This window comes from Hypanus sabinus, chromosome 27 (genome assembly GCF_030144855.1).
Source record: "Hypanus sabinus isolate sHypSab1 chromosome 27, sHypSab1.hap1, whole genome shotgun sequence".
NCBI lineage: Eukaryota > Metazoa > Chordata > Chondrichthyes > Myliobatiformes > Dasyatidae > Hypanus > Hypanus sabinus.
The window spans coordinates 29,709,421-29,735,838 of record NC_082732.1 but is presented as its reverse complement, the minus strand read 5'-3'; the positions used below and the strand labels follow the sequence as shown (position 1 = coordinate 29,735,838).

Sequence of the window (26,418 nt, the reverse complement as noted above, 5' to 3'; positions counted from 1 at the left end):
GTACTATTTTTGCCCTGTTGTCTCGGTCAGTCATACATCCTCAAACCAATCAATCAATCAATAAATAAATAAATATCGATTATTGTCATATTGCTGTTTGTAGAATCAGATAGAAAATGCCAGAATTATTTGGCAGATCTTTCAGCATCAGGGATCATGGAGAAAAGAAATAACTAAAACAACATCAAGGCAACACACGCATAATGCTGTAAGAACTCAGCATGCCAGACAGCATCTATGGAAAAGAGTGAACAGTCAATCTTCTTGGACCGAGACCCTTCATCAAAACTGGAAGAGGAGGAGGAAGGAACCAGACCAAGAAGGTGGGGGCAGGGGAGGCACAAGGCAATAAATGATAGGTGAAATCAGGAGCGAGAGTGGTAAAGAGCTGGGAAATTGATTGATGAAAGAGATAGAAAGCTGGAGAAGGGGAACCTGATAGAAGAAGACAGAAGGCCATGAAAGAAAGGGAAGGGGGAGGAGCTCCAGTGGGAGGTGATAGGCAGGTAAGTAGATAAGGTGAGAGAGGGAAACAGGAATGGGAAAGTGTGAAGGAGAGGAAGGGAGGGCCATTAACAGAAGTTTGAGAAATCGATGTTCATGCCATCAGGTTGGAGGCTACCCAGATGGACCATAATGTGTTGCTCCTCCAACCAACCTGAATGTGGCCCCATTGTGGCAATGGAGAAGGCCAGGGACTGACATGTCGGCATGGGGATGGGAAGTAGTAGTTGTCTCTCGAAGTCCGAGGAAGACAGGTGTGTTGCGCAGTCAATGTCTGGCACGCATATGACTTCTGAGGCCAAAGTCCAAAGCACAGATACGGTTGCAGATGGGGCAAGGAGCACCGCCTGTTGGGGCAGGAGTGGACACCTTCATGTGTCTTTCTTGACTCGCCTTGAGGCGCTGCATGCGCCAGTTGGCTTGGAAGCTTGGAGCATAGATTGCGCCACTTGGACCGATCAGCAGCAGTGTGTTCGAGATCGCAGGGCTGGAGTTTGGCCCACTTAAGGTTTGACGAGGTTGTCCTTGTACCTCTTCCTTGGGCGACCTTGGACACAGTTGCCCTGCTCCCGTTCTCCGTAGAACAACTGACGCGGCATTCTGGACTCATCCAAGTCAAGTCAAGTCAACTTTTATTGTCATTTCAACCTTAACTGCTGGTACAGTGCATAGTAAAAATTAGATATTTTTCAGGACCATGGTTTACATCACACAGTACAAAAAACTAGACTGAACTACGTAATTAAAAAAAAACACAGAGAAAGCTATACTAGACTACAGATCTACATTGGACTGTATAAAGTGCACAAAAACAGTGCGAAATTACAATAAATAATAAACAGGACAGTAGGGCAAAGTGTCAGTCTAGGCTTCAGGTATTGAGGAGTCTGATAGCTTGGGGGAAGAAACTGTTATATAGTCTGGTCGTAAGAGCCCGAATGCTTCGGAGCCTTTTCCCAGACGGCAAGAGGGTGAAGAGATTGTATGAGAGGTGCATGGGGTCCTTCATAATGCTGTTTCCTTTGCAGATGCAGCATGTAGTGTAAATGTCTGTGATGGCAGGAAGAGAGACCCGGATGATCTTCTCAGCTGACCTCACTATCCGCTGCAGGGTCTTGCGATCCGAGATGGTGCAATTTCCAAACCAGGCAGTGATGCAGTTGCTCAGGATGCTTTCAATACACCCCCTGTAGAATGTGATGAGGATGGGGGGGGGGGGGGGAGGGGAGATATGGACTTTCCTCAGCCTTCACAAAGAGACGCTGCTGGGCTTTCTTTGCTATGGAGCTGGTGTTGAGGGACCAGGTGAGATTCTCCGTCAGGTGAACATCAAGAAATTTCGATCTCTACCGAGTAGCCGTCGATGTTCAGCGGGGAGTGGCTGCTCCGTGCCCTCCTGAAGTCAACAACCATCTCTTTTGTTTTGTTCACATTCAGAGACAGGTTGTTGGCTCTGCACCAGTCCATTAGCTACTGCACTTTCTCCCTGTAAGCTGACTCGTCGTTCTTGCAGACCCACCACGGTGGTGTCATCGGCAAACTTGACGATATGGTTTAAGTTGTGTTTTGCGGCACAGTCGTGGGTCAGCAGAGTGAACAGCAGTGGACTGAGCACGCAACCCTGGCGAGCCCCCATGCTCAATGTGATGGTGTTGGAGATGCTGCTCCCGATCCGGACTGACTGAGATCTCCCAGTCAGGAAGTCTAGGATCCAGTTGCAGAGGGAGGTGTTCAGGCCCAATAGGCTCAGCTTTCCAATCAGTTTCTGAGGGATGATTGTGTTGAATGCTGAACTAAAGTCTATGAACAGCATCCGAACGTATGTGTCTTTTTTGTCCAGGTGGGTTAGGGCCAGGTGGAGGGTGGTGGCAATGGCATCATCTGTTGAGCGGTTGGGACGGCAAACTGCAGGGGGTCCAGTGAGGGGGGAAGCAGGGTCTTGATATGCCTCATGACGCCTCTCGAAACACTTCATGATGATGGATGTAAGTGCTACGGGACAGTAGTCATTTAGGCAGGACACTAAAGACTTCTTCGGCATGGGGATGATGGTGGCGGCCTTGAAGCATGTTGAAATGGTGGAGCTGCTCAGGGAGATGTTGAAGATGTCAGTGAGAACATCTGCCAGCTGGTTTGCACATCCTCTGAGCACTCTACCAGGGATGTTGTCTGGTCCAGCAGCCTTCCGTGGGTTGACCCTGCACAAGGTTCTTCTCACATCGGCCATGGAGAGACTCAGCACCTGGTCATTCGCAGGAGGGGTGGACTTCCTCGCCGTCATGTCATTTTCCGCCTCAAACCAGGCACAGAAGTTATTCAGCGCATTTGGGAGGGAGGCATCACCTGCACAGTCAGGTGATGTTGTCTTGTAATTGGTGATGTCCTGGATGCCCTTCCACACGCACCGCGTGTCGCCGCTGTCCTGGAAGTAACTGTGGATTAGCTGGGCATGTGCACGCTTTGCCCCTCTGATGACTCGGGACAGTTTGGCCCTTGCTGTTGTTAAAGCTGCCTTGTCGCCTGCTCTGAAGGCGGAGTCACGGGACATCAGCAGCGCGCGCACCTCTGTGGTCATCCATGGCTTCTGGTTGGATCCATGTGGATCACATGGCCGATCCATCTGAGCCGAGCCTTCAAAACCTTGGCTTCAATGCTTGTGGAATTGGCTCAGTCCAGGACTGTCAGGTTGGAGATACGGTCTTGCCAGCGGATTTGCATGATTGATCGCAGAGCGCGATTGTGGAATTGTTCAAGCTGTTTGACACGTCTGCGATACAGTGTCCAGGTTTCACAGCCATATAGAAGTGATGAGACCACAACAGCATTGTAAACCTTCAGTTTAGTGGAGAGGCGAATGTCTTTGTGCTGCAGAACTTTGACCCGGAGCTTTCCTAGTGCCTGGCTTACTTTCTGGATCCTTGACGTGATTTCTTTATCAAGAGCACCGTCACTGGAGATGGTACTCCCCAGGTATTTGAAGTTGTCAACGTTCCGTAGTTGTGTGTCATCGATGGTGATGCATGGCTGTGGCGGGGTGCTGTTAGGTGCAGGCTGCAGGAGGACCTCTGTTTTACCAAGGCTGATTGTCAAGCCAAACAATTTAGATGCGGCGGAGAATCTGCTGACCATTGTTTGAAGGTGGTCCTCTTGGTGCGCCATGAGTGCGCAGTCATCTGCAAAGAGCGCTTCTATGAACAGCTTTCAGAGGGTCTTTGTGTGTGCTGCAAGGCGACGTAGGTCAAAGAGTGACCCGTCCAGGCGGTATTTGATATAAATGCCCAGGTTTAGGTCTTTGATGGCATGTATTAGTACTTGAGTGAAGAAAAGGTTGAAAAGTATTGGTGCAAGCACACAGCCCTGTTTAACGCCGTTGGAGATGTCAAATTTCTCGCTGGGTTCATCAGCTGAGAGAATCTCTCCAGTCATGTTGTCATGGAAGAGACGTATGAGGTTGATGAACTTTGGAGGGCAGCCAAGTTTCCCGAGGATGATCCACAAGGCTTCTCTGTTGACAGTATCAAACGCTTTAGTCAGATCAACGAAGACAAAGTACAAGTTCATGTTCTGCTCCAGGCATTTCTCCTGCATTTATCTAACAGTGAAGATCATATCCACAGTACTGTGTTTAGGCCGAAAGCCACATTACGATTCTGGGAGGTTTCCTTCGGATACTGTTGAAATAAGTCTATCGAGGATGATGCGAGCCAGGATTTTGCTGGCGATGGAAAGTAGGGAGATGCCCTGGTAGTTCGCATGGTCTGTGCGCAGGCCTTTGTTTTTGTATAGGGCGACTATTGCAGCGTCCCGAAGGTCAGGTGGCATTACGTCCTCTTCCCAGATACTGACCGGGATGCTGTGGAATGCTTCGAGTGACTCCTGGTTGAGGGCTTTGAACAGTTCTGTGGGAATGCCATCCTTGCCTGGTGCTTTGTCACAGCTCATCTGTTTGATGGCTGTGCTGACCTCGGTCAGGGAGGGGGGGTTTGTTGAGGTGCTCATGGACTGGGCTCTAGGGAATCTGGTCGAGTACTGACTGGTCGACAGTGGAGGGGCGGTTCAGGAGCTGACTGAAGTGTTCCTTCCACCTGGTGTTGATGCCCTTTTTGTCCTTGATAAGCGAGGATCTATCTGCAGAAAGCAGAGGAGCTATGCTTGACTTTGAGAGACCAAAGACAGACTTGATGGCGTTGAAGAACTGCTTGATGTTGTTTGTGTCCGCATAGTGCTGAACCTCATCCACCTTCTTATTCCACCATGTGTCACGCATTATATGGATTTCCTTTTGAGCGAGTGCCTGATAGGACTTGAATCTGTCCTTTTTGCAGGTGGAGTTTGGGCACTCTTTGAATGCCTTGTTCTTCTTGGTAAGGAGGTCATCGATGATGATGCTATTCTCATTGAACCAATCTTGGTGGGTGCACTTTCTGCGGCCTAGGGTTGATTTTGCCATTTCAGTTATAGCATTTTTGAAGTGGCTCCATTTCTGGATTGGGTTACCCCTGAGTGGCTGGTTTGTTGATAGTTTCTGTTTAAGAGTATTTTGAAATTCGTGTAGACACAGAGGGTGCTGAAGTTTGGAGGTATTAAAGGATGGCCGTACTGCCTTTAGACGCTTTTTGTGAGATTGAACGATGTGTAGCTTGAGGGTGGTGTGGAGGAGTCTGTGGTCTGTCCAACACTCTGCTCCTCGCATGGCTCGTGTGATGACTACGTCTCGGATGTCACGTTGACGGACAATGACATAATCGATCAGATGCCATTGTATGGATCTAGGGTGCATCCATGTTGTCTTGAATTTATTGGCCATTCTGAACACCGTGTTCGTGATAGTGAGGTCATACACTTCACATTTGCTGAGAAACAGAAGGCCATCGCTGTTCATCTTCTCGACTCTGTGTCTGCCGAGCACTCCACTCCACTGATCATGGTCTTGGCCAACTCGGGCATTGACATCTCCCAGCAAGATCAGCTTATCACTGGTTGGCACTGAGCGCAGGATGGAGTCAAGGTCAGCGTAAAACTGCTCTATGGTTTCAGTAGGGCTGGTCAGGATGGGGGGCATAGGCACTAATAATAGTTGCATGTTGATTTTGGCTGAGGAGCAGATGTAGCTTCATCAATCTTTCGCTGATGCCAACAGGCAGGTTGGAGAGCTGTTTCATCAGGGTACTCCTTATGGCAAAGCCCACTCCGTGGATCCTGTCTTCGTTCTGCACCCTTCCTCTCCAGAAGAAGTCGTAGCCGCTGGCAAGCTCAGTGATGGATCCCTCATCTGTAACCCTGGTTTCGCTCAGCGCTGCACTGTCAGTGTCGTAGCAAGCAAGTTCTTTACCAATGAGAGCTATTCTCCTTTCAGGTCTTGCAGTGTTTTCCTTATCCATTAAGGTGTGAATGTTCCATGCTCCTAGACAGAGAATCTTTTTCTTTTGATTTCGATGGCAATGATTGGGTGATCCGTCAGTCGCGGTTAACTGGCCGGATGATCTAGGGCAGGCGATGTTTAGGCCACCTTTTCTAGGCCCCTCCCTGATTACAGGGTGGGCAGCGCTGTCCTAAAAAGGGCTGCCCAGTCACCCTGGATGCTGCCAGACTCCCCTACTGCCCTGGGTTCAGAGGAGAATGACCATCTGTCCAAGGGCCGCCTACGTGCAGGTTTGCAACTACAACTCAGTGGTCACCTCCACCTGTTGTTTCGCTGCTCTTCCATCGCTGTAGGACTTTTGAAGAGAGAAAGAAGACAAAGATGCACAACACAAGGACCTGTGCATGGAAGGTATTATAGTAAAATTATAGGTTTACTCCCATAGCCTTTCCCATGATTGGGTGTGGCCGCAAGGCAGCGGAGGTTTTAAAATCAGAGTTTTCATTCTCCTAGGTGGGCAGTCGACCAGGACTAACGAGCCCCACCTGCCCGAAGCATCTGGCTTTGAGGCGCCAGATACCCGCCTTTGCCCCTTCACCTGTTGGAAGGAACAGTTCTGCCATGTGAAGGCCGGGAGCCGGACTTGGTTGACAGAGGCTATTTGAGATGCAAGCCACGTGGAAGCACTTTATAGGCAGTGAGAGCTCATCCTCATTACCACCTCTGGCTATGTCAACCTTGGATAGGAAGTACTAAGAGAATAACCCCTCATCAGATATATTCCACTGAACAAACCACTGTCATGAAACTTTAGATATATTTTGCTCTCCTCATATATTACTTGATAGTTTGAATGGATGGTATTTTATAAAGTTTAGTTTTACTAATCAACAAATTTGGTGATATAGCTTCCACAACTGTGGAACAGTTAATTGGTTAATGCAAATGACACATTTCACTGTATGTTTCAAGGTACATGTGATAACTAAATGAATCTAAATTTGTAACAATCTCTATACTAAGTGTAGAATACCAAAACATACAAAGTCATAAAAGAACCTATATATAACGACAATCATTCTTTCAAATTCATTTGATTCACACATTAATAACATGATTAATATGCTAGAGGGCTAATATTTTATTTTTATATTTTAGAACTCTATCACACCCCCAAATTCCTTCCAATGCTCTCCAATCTTCCCATTATTGCCCCATTTCCCTCAACTCCACCCCAGATCCCATCACTACCCCCATACCTTGCCAGTTCTATCCACCCACTATATACACAGGTTTCCCTACCACTCCATGTGAGTCTGATTTCAACTGCCAGTCACCTCTCCCCTAATGGTTCCCATTCTCACCCCCTTTATTTATCAGAGTCTGGAACTGCTTGCCCTTTGTTTTCCTGCTCATCTTCATACTCCTCTTTCCACTTTGCTCCATTTGTCTCTCAATACATTTTCTCTCCGTCTCTGTCTGCCTCCCATCTCCATCCCGACTCCCCTCCCCTATCTGCCACAACCTACCTATCATCCTACACCTCTCCTCATTCCATGAATCACCTTTTGTTTATACTTGGCATCTCATCTCTCCATTCTCAGTCCTGATGCAGGGGTTTGTTGACAATTCCTTTCCTCCTGTCGATGCTATTCAACCCTCCAGTGAATTCTTTGTAGCTCCACACTCCAGCATCTCGTGTCTCAATAAACCTCTTAAGTTCAGTGGAATACAACACAATATCTGAATGTGTTCAGAGTGGTAAACTGTAGAAACTACAGAACTATTCTCCCACAAACTGCTTTCATTAAAAAAAAATTCTATAGATGCAAATCTCATTATTTTTAACTCTAAAGGAAAAAGAAAGTAGAAAAAGGACCAGCTAAGTAGGGCAAATTAAAAGATGTTTCAGCAGTTATCGATGGTGATGGAGCTCCGGAGCTCAACAATAGAAGCTTGTTGTGGGGAAAGTATTAAAGGAAAAAACAAGAATTCAGAGAGGGAATCGCAAATAATTAAGTCTCCAGACTGCAGGAATAGAAAAGACACTGAAAGTCTTAAATGAGGACCGACATGACAGTTTACAATATCAGATGGATGTCGGGGAGCAAGTTTAGGAAGGCAAGGAACAAGAACTGAATAAAAATAACAATTACTATAGTTACTTTAAAGAAAGAGTTTCATTATTACAGAGGACCTGTAGCCTTCCTCTTCCCAGAAGAAACAACCATATTTTCTCAACTGAGCCATGTACATGGGAAAGAAGGATGTTTTAAATAAATAAAGTTGCAGATTGACTCTAAATAAGTCACTTGTTCTTTAGGTATAAACATTTTAACTAATTGGTACTTGGGTTTTCAGCAACTTAGGGAGTTTTAATTTATTTTTTAAGAGGGCCTCTTCAAACCAAACAATTTTAAACAAAAATCTGTACGGTTATAAACACAAGAAATCCTGCAGATGCAAATCTTCAGAAGCACACAAACATGCAATCAGTATCAAAACATTTAGAAAGCGTGTGAAGACATTTTTCCATGACCTATTCATCCCAAAGTACTGTTTACCGATAGCAATAAGACTGCACTTTGCCTTTTATGCAACTCACTTTACCTGAAAGGGGGTGGTGTCTGTACCTCTGAAGATGAATGTGATGTGAACAATATTGTATGCAGCAAGAAAACGCTTTTAAACCATTTTGAAGCAACTGTCAAGAGAAACTTCATCGAGACTGGGCAGGCGCGGACGGTTGACCTCCGAAACACACTGCGCACGTGCCAGGCCGCAGGGTATGCTGGGGGATGCAGTCCTCTTGAATTTATTGCCGGGATCCTCTTTCTTCCCTCCTCACATAATTTTCCTCGGTCATTTTGGAGGCTTCTCGTATGCGGAGAGATGTGAGTTATTTGGCTCTGTCCAGCCACAAACGGCGGCTCACAGCCGCCGCTCGGCGTTGGCGGCATCACAAAATGGCGACCGAGGGGGTCCGGTTCGTCATCCGTTGCGTCTACGGCTTCGACGCCATGTTGAAATTATTAATCTGGTAACCATGGAGACGGCGACTGGAACGCATCTGGACCGTGGCCCTGAGAAGAATAATCTACAGTATTCTGTTTTTGCTAAAACACGCGTTCGTTCCGGCGGCCGCTAGAGACACAGGACGCTGCACATGCTGGAATCTGGAACACATTTCAATATAATCACCCTTGTCCTCTTCGAACCACCACTGGCGGATCAATAACACTGAAGTAGGATCCATCAAGAAAAGCAAGTTTTTTTTTGCAACTTCCAGCCGTTCGGGCAGGATCAGTTGAGCGAGAAATAGAAAAGATCTGTTGAGAACTTCTTGACTAGAAATATTAACATGTTTAAGTTATGTATGTTAACTCTGCAAAATGATTTGTTGTATACTTCCAGCACTTCCTTTTCTTTTAGGATTTCCAGACTCTCTAGAGTTTAGATTAAAGTTGGACGTCTATAGTTAGGCTATGACTTGGAATCTTTATGCAGAGAAATTTTGGTAATCGCTAGCAAACCTCCATCGTGGGTGAAGGTTTACTATCTGGACTGCTGTTTATTTCTGTATCTACTGATCGAATCTAGATTGGGATTATATATTTTAGGGGTGAGTATTTGACAGCTTTCGCAGGAGGTCTGCTTCACTCTCATGGTGAAGCTGCTAAGGTCTATCCATGATACAGTATTGCCTCGGTCCCATTAAACCTGGCAAGATGTGTAAGGATAAGGCTTTTCAATACTATGAAACCAGACATTGTGATTACAAGCTTGTATTCCAGCTATATTTAATTCAATATTAAAAACTTAAGAATATTAGGTATTGAACAGACTACCTGAGTATTATGTACATTTTTAAACTGACATATTTCACACTTTATTGGAATGGTGAGTTTGCCATTTTAGGAGATGATGAGCTGGTTAAATAATTTAATAAAGCAAACTTATCTAATTGAAAATGATAAACCTCTTACAATTATTACAGGACTCACTCAGCATGTTGGATTCAGGGAGTTTACTCTGACAAATCCATAGCAGGGGACATAGTTTCACTGAAGGTGTAGATAATGTTAGGATAAAAATGCAGAGAAATTTCTTCATCCAGTCTACAGAATTCTTTATTCTAGAGGGTTGAATCATTTTCATTGTAAAACAGATTGACAGATTTCAGAATATTAAGGGAATCGAGTGATACAGGGATAGCAAATGAAAAATAATATTTCCCTTTACTATCTGAGGAAGTAAGGCAGAAAATTAAGGATAATTATACAGTAAATTTCTTTGGGTACAGCATTAAATAGGCATTTCCAGCCCCTCAACCACACAACACAGCCCAGCAATTCCCTGATTTAATTGCAGCCTTATCATGGGTTGACAATTGTGGACAATTTATAATTGACAAGTTAACCGACCAACCGGTAGGTCTTTGAACCAGGGTACCCAGAGGTAAGCCACACAGAGGAACGTACAGACTCCTTAAGGGCAGTGTCAGGAATTGAACCCAGGTCACCAGTAAAGTGTTGTGCTAACCACTACACACTACCACCAAGGAATAGTGTGAACAGAGGGACCTTGGAGTACAGCTTCTCATTTCACTAAAAGTGGCCACAAAGGAATATAAAGCAGTGAAGAAGGAATATGGTTTTAACTTGCTTTTAACTCAGAACATAGAAAATAGAAGTTGGGGTATCACAGGACACTGGTTGAAATGCATTTTGAACATTGTCAGTTCTGGTCACCACACGATAAGAAGGATGTGCTTGTGCTGGGGAGATGCATCAGGATATTTCCTTGATTGGAATGTTTTAATAAGGGGAGATATTGGATATAATGGGCCTGTTTTCCATGAAGTGAAGGATGCTGAGTGAGGGGTAACTTGATGTATATAAAAGCCATTGACAAGATAGATGGTCAGAATCTGTTCCCCTCAGTTATGGTATCAAAAACAAACGGGCATGGGTTTACGGTAAGAGGAAGAACTTTTAAAAAGGATCTGAGGGGCAAGGTTTTCCTTTACACAGAACGTGGTTAATATCTGGACCACTTTCCCTCTCTCCCTCCATGTCCATCAACTCCTTCATTGTTTAAATATCTGTCAAGCTCTGCCTGGACTCCACAATTACTCCACCTCCATAGCTCTTTGAGTTACAAAAAAAAATTCTAAAGAGCTAAGATTCTCTGATAGAAGAAATGCTTTGTCATCTGCCTTTTAAATACCTTCTTGTTTGAGATAATACCAGAAGGGAAAATATTCTCAGCATCCATTCTGTAAACCCCCATTAGAATTTTAAGTTTCAAGTAAGATCGTCTCTTTTTTTCCTCAAATCGTTTGAATATAGGTCCAAACTGCTCAACCATTCTTCTTACACCAGCCCATTCAACTCAGGAATCAAACTAGTGAATCATTTCTACTAGTGAACGTTACCTCTAATACAAGTAAATCATTCTTCAAATTAAGTTATCAGAGGTAGTGTAGGTGAAACAATTTTCACGACAGATATTAAACCTGATTCTGAAATACGGAAAACAATTGTACATAGTATTCCAGGTAGGGCTTCTACCTGAACCCTGTAAAGCTGCAACAAACGTTCCTATTTTCATATTCTACCCCCCACCCCTTTACTCAATCCACCATAACAGCCAGGATCCTAAGGGGAAGTAGACAAAGCAAGCCTGAAAACACAAACCCCCAGGCTTGAGCATAGCTCCTGTTATTAAACGGACTTCTTGCACAACAAGTGGACTCTTAACCTTGTCATGGTCTACATGCACTGAACTTCTCCGAAACATTTTATTCTGCTTTGTTACTGTTTTTCCCTTGCACCACCCTGATGAACTGATGTGATGAAGCAATATTGTACGGATGGCGTGCAAAGTTTCTCACTGCACCTCGCTACATGCGTCAGCAATTTACCAATAAACTCTTCTCCAGTGAAGGTATGGATTCTAATCGAAGGTCGGGAAAGCACTAGAACACTTTTCAACAGTTTGCCAAGTATGCCAGCAAGGAATTTACACACTTCATCTCCGTCCCGTGACGTTGGTTTGGTTTAGGGTCAACAGTGGCCAGAATACTGGGAACAACTCTGCTAGTCCTCTCCTATGCTGCCCTATTGTCGTTGGGGTCCACCTGAAGAGGGGAACGAAGCCTTCACACAACACCCCAACCGCTGACCCCTCAACCCCACGGCCAGTGTCCACCCATCGCGGTCACGTGACCCGGCCGCCTCTCCCCGCGGCTGCGCAGTGAGGACCGGGCGCGAGGCTGCCGCGGACTTCCGCGAGATCGGCCGGGCCCTGCCGTGACTGGCGTGGATCTCGCGAGAGCCGCAGTGGCGATGGCAGGTGGCCGGCTGGTCGCCGAGGGCCGTCTGAGTGCCGGTTGTTTCGCGCTCGGAGTCTCCGTGGTCCTGGTGCCGGCCCTCGTCCGCACCCAGTGCGCCTTCACCAGCGGTGCGCTGCTGGCCACCTACCTGGCTGTCATCAACGTCCTGTTGCTGCTGCTGTACCGGGGGCTTCATTACCAGGTAACAGCCGCGGTGCGGAGGGGGGAGGATGGTGGGTATTCCCGCTCTGCGCCCGGGGACGGGGAAGAGGTGAAATTGCTCGGTGCTTTCACCCCGGCTACCAGGAGGGAGCGCCTCCTGGTGACGCGCGGAGGGTTGGGGTTCCCCTACAGTTAGTTGTGTGTCTCCTGATGCAGGGGATTCCTCCCCGGCTACCAACACTATCCCGTCGGTCCTCTACTCAAAATACTGCCCCTTCAGTCTTGCCGCCTTTCCTCCCCTGCGCCACCCTCTTAACGCCAAGTTTAGAGAGGGTGGCGTTAACTAACAGAGTATCCATTGGATTAAAAGTTGAAGACGCTGAAAGTCTGCAAAGACGCAGAATATAGGGAGTGAGTTTCAATCTGTTTCTGTTTTAATGCAAACTATAAAAGTGAGCAGGCACAAGTTTTTCAAAGAATTCCAATGAATGTTATAGTGACACGTTGTGTTGATGCTGTTCGCAAGTGTTTATCAGGCCTGATCTCAGTGGAGAGAAGTAGAGGTTTGTACTGGCGTGCAACAGGCGTATCGTTGCTCCACAGCCCCAGTGACTCAGGTTTGAACCTGATCTCTGTTGCTTCCTGTGTGTAGTTTACAATGCTATAACTGGGTTTCCTCGGTGTACTCGGTTTTATTCCCACATCCCAGAGATGGTGGTCAATTGCCTCCTGTAAATGCCCCTTTCTGTAGGTGGGTGTAGAAGAATCTGTGTAGAGTTTCTGGGCATATGAGAGAGAAAATGTCACAGGGAAATAACGTGAGTGAAAGAAAATAAAGGGATTGCTGTCCAAGCTGATTATAGCTTGGGTAAATTGTTTTTTTTTATGGTGAAGGAAGCATGAAAAGATTTTTCTCCTTACCCTCCCCCGTCAACCCAGGGCATTTTGAACGGAAGAAGGCAATGGATACTCAGTCCCTCAGTTGAGATGTGGTAATTGTGTGGGACAGTGGCGGTCCACTTTCCCACACAATTACTAAATGATCAGCCCGGATCTTATTGAACGGCCAAGTGGTCTCAGAAGCGTGCAGCCGATTCATCTGTTCTCTGTGATTGTTGGAACGTCGGCGTCCAAAAGCAAACTGATGCACGTTTGGAAACCTGCATAAAGCAAAAACAGCAGCGGATCAACTAACGAAACAGGTTACATTTCATCAGGAAGGGGCAACAACATAACCTTTGTTGCAGAGAATAAAAGGGCAAGTCAGCAATGAAATGGAGGGCAGGGGAGAGTGACAAATATTAGATAAGATCCTTTTTAAAATATATATTTTTATTCCAGCCACATAAAATTGCTATCCTATTGAATCACTTCAGATTATTTCTCAAACAATATTTTTGGTTTGTAACTTTGCCTCCAGATTGCTGTTCGGGCCTGTTTCCTTGGTTTTGTTTGTGGTTGTGGTTTAATACTGAGCTTTGGAGGATCATCATGGCAACACTTTGGATGGTATGTTAATTTGCTAGATTGTTTATGGCCTGCTTGGGAGAGACTGAATTAATTAAAAAGAAGTCTTGCTCAGCACAGCTTCATATGCAAGCACTGGTTCACAGTTTCAAGGTCACTGCTCATATGCCTGCACGTTAATGTTTCCGCTAGACATAAAGCAATTAATCAGTATTAAAGGTGAACAACATCATTGAAGTTATATTTCTATTAATTAGTGATGAAAGGATAGCTGCTTCGTACAATGATTTTTTTACTGAACTATTTGTATGCTGGAAAAATGGTACCAATGTACTGAGACATCACAAGAGCTTTCCTAATACCCTGTAAATCAATTTCTTTGAAATATGTTAGTAATATGAATATTAATAATATATTAGAAATATGACTAGTAACTGTTGTATTTTTCTCTTCTGATAGCTTCAGATAATGACCTAGCCTCATGTGAAGTCTGCATGGTACAGTAGGGTATAGAATTCATGGATATCAGTAACATTTTAAATATCTGTTCTTTCACAGGTATTTGTGCTCTCTGAGTTTTTTCCACTATTCAGAATACTTTGTGACTGCAGTTATTAATCCCAAGTCCCTCTCTCTGGACTCTTTCTTGTTAAATCATAGTGCAGAATACAAACTAGCAGCCATGTCTTCCTGGGTGGAGTTTACCATTGAGAAACTTCTCTTTCCAGGTGAGTTGTAGCTACTTCTTCCAAATTGACATGTGTGATGTACTTGTTAAATAGAACAAAGAATTTTCCCTGCCCCTCATTATGTATGTTGTGGCTTGTAATGTGCTTCCAGATTTATTTGAAGAAATGAGACAATATTGTTTTATTCTGAAACCTTTAAGGTGTGGCTGAGTTCAGTTGCATTTCCTTACAGAGCAGAATAGTTCCATCCCTGTTTGGCACTAGACACAAGTAATTTTTATTCCTTACTCGTGCAGTGTAGATGGTAGGAATAATTTGGAGAGTCAGATGAGTCTGATCTCGTAAGCTACAATTTTGGTGAAAATATTTTTGCAGCTGATTCGATTGTTTCTAGTAAATGACAAATGGTAATGCCATTTGACAAATTGACAAATAGCAAAGCCCATGTCAAAGAGAAGGAATACTGTACTGTGCAAAAGTCTCAGGAACATGTATATAGCTGGGGTGCTGAAGACTGAGGGGAACAAGTCTGTATATCTCTATAAGATCTCCCTCATTCTCCTGTTCCAGCAAATAAAGTCTGAACCCATTCAGCCTTTCCCTATTATTCAGGTCCTCATGTCCCAACAAAGGAAGAAATTCAGTCAGTTTGAGATATAAACTGTCCAGAATTCATTCTCCATTAGTTAGCCGAGAAGATTCACGAAGGAATATTGAATACTAAAGAATGGGAATCTTGCTGTGTATTCCACTGAGGAGAATTGATTAGGAATGTGGAGTTTACACAGCCCATCAATTGCACTCCCTTCTTAGGAACTACAGTACTGTGCAAAAGTCTTTGGCACAAATATATAACTAGGGTGCCTAAGACTTTTGCACGGTACTGTATTTGTCAGTGTGGAGCAGAGCACGAGCAGAGCAGTGCTGGCACGAGCAAAGAACATTGCTCAAATGGCAAGGGTGGAGCACCACAGGAGGGGTGTGGGACAGGTGGCAGAGGAGTGCCAGGGTGGAGCTCCAGATACACCCTGAACTGAGACTCCAGGCAAGGTCATTCAATTCCGTGCAATTGGTTTATTGATCATTGCTGAAAACTGCTTCCCACATGTTCCCCACTCCTTTCCCCTTTTCCTAACCATGATTCCCCTCTCCCTGCCCCCTTCCCATTCTCAGTCCACAATAGGGACCCATATCAGGATCAGGTTTATCATCACTCGCATATGTAATGAAATTATTTTGTTGAGTAAATGTCATTTCAAAAGAGCTGAGGCTGCTCTGAATTTGGGCTGAATTAAGATTAGATTCAATTTTATTGTCATTGTGCCGAGTACAGATACAAAGCCAATGAAATGCAGTTAGCATCTAACCAGAAATGCAAAGAATAGTGTTATTTACAAAATAACTGCAATAAAAAGTAGGTGCTACAGCACACAAATATAAAAGTACTGAGACAGTACAATACTGCTTAGCGCTGTGATGTGAGGTTCAGTCGGGCCTCAGCCTCAGGGAAGAAGCTCTTCCTGTGCCTGCTGGTGCGGGAGCGGAGGCTCCTGTAGCACCTATCGGATGGAAGGAGAGTGAAAGGTTAAAAATTCAAATAAGACTGTTGAACACAATTTGCTCATCTCTGTAATATTCTATGTAAAGTAACAAATGGCCGTGGAGATGCTCTCTTGATTAGAGCATTCAACAGTAACTTTGCTTTGAAAATTTGTGTAGAACATAGTCTTGTGTAGCAATTGGAATTGTGTGATTTCCTGTTGTTTTTTCCAAAATTCTTATTTTGCTGCTCTAGAGACATGGTTAATTTTTTTTTCTGAGAATGGAGTTTTACAATGCTTTGAGATCTTTCTTGTGTAGTCTAGGATTTTCCGTCAGTAGGGATTAAGAGGGAGAGAGCTGAGGATCACTGCTATGTCTTGCCCATAAAATCCGTGCATAATTTTCTGTAGGGTTTACTGTGTTTTGGTCAGGAATGGCAGTACTGAATTGTCTTTTCATTTGCCCTCATACTGAAAGCAGATATTTTCCAGTTATTACCAAATAAAATTGGCAAACTGAAGATAATGAAGAGTTTAAAAATTAAAGCAAAAGTGCTATAAGTATTTGGGAGGTTAGGTCTGTAAAGAGGAAGCTTAACCATCTGAGCTTGATCTTGGGTCACAACTGGGAATTGTATTTTATAATGAAGCTGTTAACTCTTATTTGCATTTACTCTCTTAGGCACCTCTATCACTTTTGTTTCTGTTTATCTATCATTTCTCCCCCTACCCAACCACATTCCATGGTTCTGTGCTTATTCAAATCGGAATCTACAGCTCTAATGAAAATTAATTGTCATTAAATGTTAATTTCAGAGGTTGCAAACCTGATATGAGTATTTTCTCAGCATTTTCTCAGTAATTGAGAAAAGTAAATCTCTTTGCATCTCACCGGCAGACATGAAGCAAGTCACGTGGCTCAGCTTCCTTGGTTTGCTGATGGCCCTGTTTGGGGAATCGCTACGCAAAGCAGCCATGTTGACAGCTGGATCAAATTTTAATCATATTGTACAAAACGAGAAGGCGGAGTCCCACAGGCTCGTCACCTCTGGAGTTTACTCTTGGTCCAGACATCCATCCTATGTGGGCTGGTTTTACTGGAGCATTGGCACTCAGGTAGGTTCACCATTGTTTTTTCTTGGTAAAGGTTGGGAGCATAAATCTATAACCCTGCTGATGACATGCTATGCATTGCAAGTGGGGTGCCCACATGATTCTGAAATATAAACAATTAAAGCTAAGCAAGAATGGTAAATATTGAGGTTTTCTCATATCCCATTCAAAGGAAGCTGTAACGACAATCATCCAGATTAATGATGATCAGTTTCCTCCTTGACTGATTGGCATAATAAAATATAGATGAGGTTATCCTTTCTACACATTTCCATTCCAGTAGAAAGGATATCAATTGAAATGGAATAAGTATGGTATAATTTGTATTTTCTCTGACTGTAAAGGGATGTAATTCTTGCTACTGTCATTTATTTTTCAGGTAATCTTGTGTAATCCCATCTGCATCGTGGGATACACATTGGCTTCATGGCGCTTTTTTCGCGAACGTATTGAAGAAGAGGAGATGACTCTGATCCAGTTTTTTGGTGAAGACTATGAACTGTATAAGAAACAGATTCCAACACGACTTCCCTTCATCAAAGGTGCAAAATTAGAACCATGAAGTGAAAAGGGACAATAAGAAAGAAACGTACAATCAAATGAGCTGACAGCAGGCTGCTGTTAACCCTTAGCACCTCAATATTTGATTTCAATCTTGAGAAGAGTTCCTCAGCTGTTGCTGTTGAGAATATCTTAGCTAGCTTCAATCTGTTAGAGCAAGGGTGTGGTGCTGCAGAGGGCAAATCTGTAAAGGAGCACTGCTGTGGATAGTGGGAACTGAAATACACAGTGCAAATTTTAGAGGCCACTCACTCCAGCTATTGCTTTGACAAAGCCATTCATTATAGACTTTGTATTTCATATAAGGACTCTTTATGACCAAAAACAATTCCAGGAGGGCTGCTTTATACTATTTTAGGGAAGATGCATTATTGTAATGTACCAACATACTGTATCAGGAAAGGTAAATTACATAAATATCAGTCTTACTATAAACATAGATAATCATAGTTTGTTTTTTTAAAAAAAAGATGGATTTGCTTTATTTTGTCTTGACCAGAATCTGTTACTTTTTATTCAGGAAGATGCTGAAATTAGTGATATTTTATGTTGAGCTTTTATTTATACAATGACGAAGGACCAGCTTTACACCTGGATCCTGGTTATGTAAGCAACCAGGGTGATGGATTGAAAGTTTTCTTTACCAACCACCCTTCATAAAATTGATGTCTCAACTCAATTCCTACCAAGCATGGGCCTATTTCTCATAATTTGCCTCTCATTTTGGATGAATTGGCCACTAAATAGGCTTTCTCACAAGAGAATTGAGCTAGAAGTGGTCATATTTGAGCAAGCATCTGAGATTTGGAGCTGAGTCATCGTCGGGGTGTTTTTGAGGGAGCTGTGTTGCGTGCTGTACCTGACCTAGAACCACTAAATGGTTACTTTGAGTGCCTGAACTGAAACTGTCTCTTTTCTCATCCTTCACCTTGAGAAAAATAGATATAAAATTGATCACCACTTTTTTGTTACCTCTACACCATTGAGGGAGAATGGGAACAGTATTACCATATTTAAATATGGGGATAAAAACTGCAAATGCTGGAAATCTTAAATAAAAACAGGTGTTTACCTAAAATATTAACCTATCTCTTACACTGTGCATGCAGACTCACTGCTTTCTAGATTTTGTGGCAGCATGGTCATGTTCTTCTATCACTTCAATTCTAACCCCAAGTTACCATCAGCAGAGTTGGTACATGTCCACAAATGCACAAATGAGGTAATTTGCTATGAGCCACATTTCCTTTTGGAGTCTATCATTTCATATCTTGTAAATTAAAGATAGACATGCATCAGAGCATAATCTGTGATCTTTTGAAGTTGTCTGATTCTGATCTGTTTCTCTTGTCTCTTTCCTGACCCTCTTGCCCTGGACCAAAGAACATTAGAACAGTTTCCCATTGACGTTAGCCCATATCCCAATTTAGTATTTGTCTTGCGAAGCTTGAACCATTAACAGCAGCTTTTGTGTGGCATCTTTAAGTGTAGGAAAATGTATTTATGCCTCACTGGTGTTATCTAACAAAAGAATACTAAGGCAGATATTTAAGAAAATGAACAATATTTTATCCAGAGTTCGGAGAAAGGGAGTATTTCAAATAAATGAGCACAGATACTGTAAACTGAATAACCTCCATCCTTTTATTCTATGATATTTTTAAAGATAAGTAAAGGAAAAGTACCTCCCCATGCTTTGTTTGGTGTATCAGGCAGCAACCTTGTTGTTTCTTTAGCAACTTTTTTTTTTACGAGGCCAAGTTGTTAGCTCGACGCTTAACCCACCATGGATGGAAAGTGTGCAAGGAGCCAGCCGGATTCAAACCCGGGACCTCTTGTTCCAAAGTCCAGGTGGAGATACCACTTCACCACTGTCACAGGTGTGATTTTTAAAACGAGCTAATAATTCTCAAGGGGGTTGGTTGTTGCGAGTGCACAAAGGTGTAATTTATATGACAGCAGGGGTTCTGAACCTGGGTTCCACAGACCCATTGTTTAATGTTATTGCTGCATGGCATAAAAAAGGTTGGGAACCCCTGTGTTAAAGAGCAAAGGCGCAACAGCCGGAAGTATAGTGAAGGGAATATTTCAGTGTGTTTCTAACAGAGCTTGTACTGCTGAAATTGTTAATGTGCTGTTTCACGCCTACAATAACTTGTCTCATGGTTTGTCATGTCAGGCAGGAGAAAATGAAAGGTTCACTAATGGCCTGTCCAAATTACTGTAAGGTAACTCCATTCTCATTGTTCTGATTGGATAATTGTGATTTAGAAAAATAGTGTACATTTGTTTGAGGCCTTTAAAGATGAAACTTTAGACAATATGTGTTGAAGGACAAAGTTTGTAAATTTTCAAAAAGTGGGCTCGTTGAAAATTTTTGCGATGAGTGAAGTTGTGAAGGAAGGGTATTTTAGAAATTGCAGATCCTGGAAACCTGAAATAAAGGGAAATGTTGGAAACTATGGGTAGGCAACGTCTGCAGAAAGAGTAGACCTTTCATCGGAATATAAAACAGGGAACCATGCAGCACAGTACCTTCCACATAGCCCTCCAGCTTACTTTCATCAATGTGCCCATCTAAAGAGTCTCTTACATGTCCCTAATGTACTTGCCTCCAGCACAACTGGGGAAGAGAGAGAGAACAAGTTACTTTTGTGGGATGGAAAACCCTTGTAAAACTAATCTAATGAGTATTAAAATATAATTGGGCTTGAATTTGGGGGGGCGACATTTTGGGAGCAGATAGGTTAGAACTGTAAAAGCTGCTAATGATTAGCTGCTGTACACATGAAATTTAATTTTTTGATTTGGTGAATAAATTGGTTGCGTTGTTATTGTTGGCCTCTATGACCTTGGATTGGTGTATTGCAATTGAGAGGGATAGGAGTAAAGAAATAATTAAAGTTTCACATTTTCTGAAAAGAAGCTTTTGCTTGTAGCATAACATCTAAGGGTGTTACAGCTATAGTCCAGTAACTCCTTTGAGTGGCCTTTCACATTTAAACTCTTGTAATGAACACTGATGCATTAATACTTTGTAGAGTATTGCTGATATCTGCTTATACTTCTAATATCAATTTAAACCCCTTCATTGATTACAGTTGAGAAGTTGGTTGTGAGACATACTGGAGCTTCTGAAGTGAAGAGGTGAAGATACCTAACCCATTGTGATTAGCAGAGGGTTTTAGGATGTTGACTGGACAGATTCAATGTATAGTTCATGTATGAGAGGACATTTTCCTTAAGGTAATCCCATGTGCCCACTGCCTTTGCCCTTCAAGGCAGTAGAGTTCATGCATTTAGGTATTGCTGTTGTAAAAGCTTTACAGACTTACTACATCTTGCAGAATCCACAGGTATTCCAAAAGGTGAAGAAGAAGAAAGAGCTAATGAATTGGGCAGGTATTTTCTGAATATTGTGAAATCTCTTGTATGTTGAGAACTGCATTCATCTGTGCAGACATAGAGTATTCTATCGCACTTCAATCCCATGCTTCAAATGATGGAAAAGCTTCAGAGCAGTAGTGGGCGAGTTGCTCACTTTTGGATGCCCAACCTGTGCGTGTATTTGAAATCACTGCAAGTACTGGTTGAAAGGAGATAACTCCAGTGGAGGTTTGCATAAAATATAGACCCTAGCACAGAACAGATGGATTGAATGGCTTATCAAACTAGCTCTATGCAAGTACTGAAGTTACAGACAATTATCGATTCCACTGATGGGACAATGGATGGCTGAACAGGAGGCAGATTAGTTAGATCACTCTGCGGCAGATATGCTTGCATGAAAGGATGGATAAACGAGATGGGGTCGTTAACTATTTGTTATGTGTTGTTATGTTGAGAGGCAGAAAATAAATTTATCTGAATCACAATCAGGTTTAATATCACCAGCATATATCGTGAATTTGTTGTATCAAAGGGGTAATCCAGCCTGCAGTCATGTCCAGAGTAGGCAGACCAATATTAAACTTTTGATTTAGTGTTGGCTGAAGTGCATTGTAGGGGAAGGACTGCTGAAGGCAATCCTTTTCACCTTTTTATCTCCTGGAATGACTGTGACGTAAAGATAGAAATAAAAAGGAAGATTGCAAGATGAGCTAAATGGAAAACCACAGGAAAGATTAGTGAACTTGAGTCAAACAAATCAGTGCCTAGTTTTTTAATAATACAATGATCTTACTTGGTGCTTTAACATTATTACAGTAAGTTACATTGAAAAAACAATGGACTTGTTCCTCTGCTTACATAACTGGTAAAGGCTGCAGCCCATCAAGGTGCAAGCCTTTTGATTTTTAGACTCGTTGTAGGTAAACTGCAATTAGCTATGGTATCCATTAGTTAAAGAAACCTTAGATAAGATTTGTGCACTTGAATTTGTGTACATACAGTATATACTGTGTAGAAGCTGGGGAAAGATGGAACAGCCTGTGTTAATCCGCACCATTCAAATAACTGTCTTGTGTTCAGGATGTGGCAGATGCTGTCACAGCAAACATTTATTGCCTTTGAAAGTTATAAATATTCAACTGTTTTAGTTCAAATAATGTCAATGAATGAATCAGGTGCTAATTTAGGTTACACAGTCCTTTATTGAGGCAGCAAGTGTCAAAATTATTAGCTTGCAAACAGGAGCTGGTGCCTGCAGCATATCCCCCAGTTTAGTGTTGACCCTTTGATTTTTCACTTTCTTCAGCATTAATTCTTCATTGAGATACAGTACCAACACCTACAACATCTCCCAATTCCTCACCAAATGATTGTTTATACAAACTCCTGTCATTGCAGTATGATTTCAACTATAGTGCACACTTTACCTCCAAGTCTCATTCTACCAACACTGGTTGTGCACTTTTCAGCTAGGTATGGACAGAATCAGCACAGAACACAAAGTAAGCTAGAGTCAGGATTTTCAGCATAGAAGATGGCCATTCATCCATACATCTAGCTTCCCTTGAGTGCATCCATTCAATCATTCCATGTAGTATTGCCCCGAGTGAAGAGAATTACCCTAAGTTCTTTCTTTGATTTATTAGTGATGATCTTCTATTTCTAGTTTTAGGATACAATTGAGTGTAAACAAGTTTGCCAATTTCATCAAGCCTCTGCACAATTTTTAAAACCCTGTCAATTTACACCTTCATTTCAAGAAAAAAGTAATCCTAGTGCTCATTCTTCTCTGGTATTTTTTTTTACTTGACTGGACAGTTAGGATCAAGATTTTTCTCTAGGCCATGAATTGAGCTTGTTTATGTAATGGCATTAGAGTCTAGGATGAGGGATATAATCTTAAAATCACAATTCCAAAACTTGGGCTACCTCTCAGGCTCTAACTCTCCAGAGAAAACAACTCAGGTTTATGCAATCTCTTTGTAGCTCATGCCCTCTAATTCAGGCACCATCCTGCCTAAAGCTCTTCTGACAAAATACTTATTTTTTATGAAAATTAAGTTAGTGGAGATATTTTCCGACTTCAATAAATTATGTCATGCAAAAGTTACTATGAACATCTTAAACAGAAAGGAAACATGTCGATAGCAATAGCTTGAATATCTTTGTGTTTCTTTCACTTAGACTTAAGCAAGCCCATCATTTACATAATTCATAAAAGGGCTGTTGAAATATTTAAGTAACACAGTCAACATCACAATGATTTCATGTGAAAATTTTTTAGTAACAGCAATGACTCATTAAATATTGATAACTCGCAGATATTTCTTTGCTTATGAACAAGTGGAGGCAATTTCAAAGTTTTTAACATCTTAGAAAAAGTTCTAAAGATATAAAATTATGTTTATGAAGCAGTTTTATTGGTAGTATTTAATCAGAAGACATCTATTTCAACCACTGAAACGTAGCTACCAACATGAGGTTCACACCCTATGGTGGCTTTCAGGAATTTATATGGAATACCATAATTCCCAGAAGTGGAAAAACATCCAATGTGTAATTTGCATGTGAAAACTATGGAGGCTTCTGGAAGGGAGCAGGACCGAAATTTCAGGAAGAGGGAGAAGCGGGTGAGACAATTTACTGATTTGTAAACTTTTCTGTTTTATTCATGTAAACTTTATCCTTAAGTCACCAAGGAGTAATAAAAAAACTTTTCAATTTAATTGTTCCACTTGTACAAGATGTTTTGCAGTAGCCTGTTTTGCTGTTAATCTTTACTGACAAAAGTAGATAATACTGTAGATACACAAAAGTTTAGAAAGGGGAAAAAAAGTTGATACTTAGGGGTTGTGTCCTTCATCAGACTCGCTTCTATTTACACCTGGAACATGAACTGGTCTCTTTCTTTCCAGATGATAATTGAACTGTGCTTTTTCAACACATTTTTTCCTATTTTAGTTTAAACAGCATTTTCAATCTGTACTCTTTGCTATTTGCTGCTTCATTATTGTATTTAAATGCACACACTCCATGTTGTCGGGTATATACCTTGTTAGTTGTGGCTTTATACAACCAAAGTCAGTAATATTCTGTTATGAATGACATAGTTACTTTATGGATGATCATTTATAACTAAGTTCATGCTATGTGGTATTTGTAATAGTGAAGCTATTCAGCTCACATTGTATGCACATGGGAGGGGGAAGATGAGGAATGTATGGAGAAAAATGAGCACATTTACTCTTAAGCATCATCTAGCAAGACTTGTTGCAAATATACTACCAGGATATCTGTTGATGATATGGTCAGACTTGGTTGTACTGGCCATTAGCATTCTTTGCTGATATTTGAGCCCCAATTTTAACTTAAGTACACCAGAGAAGAATGAGGCGGAATGGATCAGATGTCTAATCAGGCAGCATATGAATCAGACTCCTTTGAAATTAATGGACAGTAAAACTAAGCTGGTTGCAAAGGATTCTACCCCAGTGCCTTGTGTTCAGTCTCTCTTCAGGTTTACATTAGAATTCTTAAACTACCTACTGGCATACCTCTTGGCCTTATCTGTAGAATAATAGTAACAAGCAGTAGGAATGTAACATTGGGGAGTGAAAAAGGGACTAGATATTGCATGAAGCAAATTATTAGGGCCTTAATATTTCTCCTTCCACATATTCGCAACACCTGCCCATTGTCACAGCCACATAATCTCCTGAAGCACTAATAAAAGTCTGTGGTTCAAGGGAGGAGATGATGTATTTTTTAAAACCATCTGTTTTCAAATATCATAATTAAATATATAAACAGAAGTTCATTCAGTGCCTAATACCTGCAGAGGTCTTTTATCCCAGTATCAATTTCACACACTAACCCCATATCCCTTGACTAAGAAAGGTCAATTGACTTTTCAATATTGAATATACTCAGTAGTTGAAGCTCCACATCCCTCTTGAGTAGTGAATTCCAAAGATTTATTACCTTTTGGTTGAATAAACTTCCAGGAATGGCAGATCTCCTATTTTGACTCTTGTGTTTGAGACCCTCTAGCCAAGGATAACACTGACTTCACATCTACCTTCTCATGCCCCTGAATAATTTTGAAGTCTATTTAGTGCCTCTACATTTGACAAACTCGCCTCCTCACAAATCAATCTGGTAAACTTTCATTTACATACACTTTCTTGTAAGTATTTTCCTGGGTAAGGATCTATATACATAACTGGAGTAAGACATCTCAACTGTTGTAGTCACTTGTCTCACTTTATTGGCCAACGTAATGTTTTCCTTCCTAACTACCTGTTGAATCTGAGCACTTCCCAACGTTATCACTTCATTTTGTTGGTGCTCCATGTAGAAGAATCCTGTAAATCATGTCTTTGTTCAAATAAGTAATGACGAGACCAGAAATGTAAGAAAGCATAAAACATAAGAGTGGTCAGAGCAATATCAAACAAGCATTATGAGCAAACTGACATCATCTCTTAGGTTTTATTCTCTGCTGAAAGATAATGGAACCAAATATCTATGTTTTTAACTATGAGATTTGTATTTAAGCATAATGTTGTGAACCAGATCTGTGGTTGTTAAAGAATAGTGAACAGCTTCCAAAGCCATGGTGAAGTCAATATGTTGTATTTACATTCTGCAGCTGTCACTATTAACTGGAGGATACGTCTCTTAGTGCTCATGTACTATAAAGTGATCTCCTTTCTGTCAGGGGTGTCCAATCCACTTTTCAGTTTTGTTGTACGACACAAGTCTTTGCATTTCACCTCCGAATCCTCCGACAGAATATTTAGAGTTCGGTTGTCAATAACCTTGTCCTTGTTGTCGATCTGTTTTTCTTTATCTTCACTCATGCAAGCGAGGTCATTCCTGAAAGAAAATCAAAAACGTTACACTTTTATCTTCTGGTTTTACTCCCGGTCTCCGATGAGATTCTGCAATAAACGTTTTGCCCTGGAACCAGTTCTAGAGGTAGGATGGGCTGTTTGATAATATTAAGTGTCAGCTTTGCCACCTGTTCTAGTTGATTTATTTACTTCCACCCCCACCCTCCAACCCCACAACCATATTCCAACCTAATCCAATATAGATTGAATGCAAAACAATCATAATTTTTCCTAAGGAAATAACTTAGTGGAGAAAGTGGTAAACAGTTTACACAAGAACCAGAGTTAAGAGCAGCAAACTTGGGATTAAAGTGCTGAGAGAAGGTCCAGAAGAGGGGTGAAAATTTCTTATTTACACAGATATAATCTGTAGACTGCTGTTAAAGGGAATGAGTAG

General features: G+C 42.1%; 3 protein-coding genes across 5 annotated transcripts in view; 1 reads left to right on the top strand and 2 right to left on the bottom strand.

Annotated features, from left to right (window-relative positions):
* Window positions 1–9,129, bottom strand: part of zbtb48 (zinc finger and BTB domain containing 48) — a 30,133-nt gene extending 21,004 nt beyond the window's left edge. Inside the window, exon 1 of the mRNA XM_059952131.1 lies at window positions 8,477–9,129. The gene's annotated coding sequence lies outside the window, so the exon portion shown is untranslated. The remainder of the gene's footprint in view (window positions 1–8,476) is intronic.
* Window positions 9,130–11,745: 2,616 nt separating this feature from the next.
* Window positions 11,746–23,852, top strand: icmt (isoprenylcysteine carboxyl methyltransferase). Of its 2 annotated transcripts, none has more exons than XM_059952135.1 (5): window positions 11,746–12,405; window positions 13,786–13,874; window positions 14,493–14,560; window positions 16,961–17,178; window positions 17,555–23,852. In XM_059952135.1, exons 1-5 carry the CDS (start codon window positions 12,217–12,219, stop codon window positions 17,735–17,737), a joined length of 747 nt encoding a protein of 248 aa, XP_059808118.1. In that variant the 5' UTR covers window positions 11,746–12,216; the 3' UTR covers window positions 17,738–23,852. The 2 variants fall into 2 exon arrangements, with proteins under 2 accessions (XP_059808118.1, XP_059808117.1); XM_059952134.1 differs by having other exon boundaries at window positions 11,752–12,405; window positions 14,391–14,560.
* The window catches only part of rnf207b (ring finger protein 207b), a 73,197-nt gene continuing 64,444 nt past the window's right edge, over window positions 17,666–26,418 (bottom strand). For both annotated transcript variants that reach the window (XM_059952132.1, XM_059952133.1), the window contains one exon: window positions 17,666–26,004. In XM_059952132.1, the coding sequence (XP_059808115.1) occupies window positions 25,821–26,004 (184 nt within the window). In that variant the 3' untranslated portion in view covers window positions 17,666–25,820. The remainder of the gene's footprint in view (window positions 26,005–26,418) is intronic.

Bases quoted from the DNA above. Each gene is read 5' to 3' on its own strand.
- icmt (XM_059952134.1), top strand. From the start codon at position 12,217: ATGGCAGGTGGCCGGCTGGTCGCCGAGGGCCGTCTGAGTGCCGGTTGT. The intron at 13,875-14,390 runs GTATGTTAATTT...GTTCTTTCACAG, and splicing joins TCATGGCAACACTTTGGATG to GTATTTGTGCTCTCTGAGTT. The intron at 17,179-17,554 runs GTAGGTTCACCA...TTTATTTTTCAG, and splicing joins ACTGGAGCATTGGCACTCAG to GTAATCTTGTGTAATCCCAT.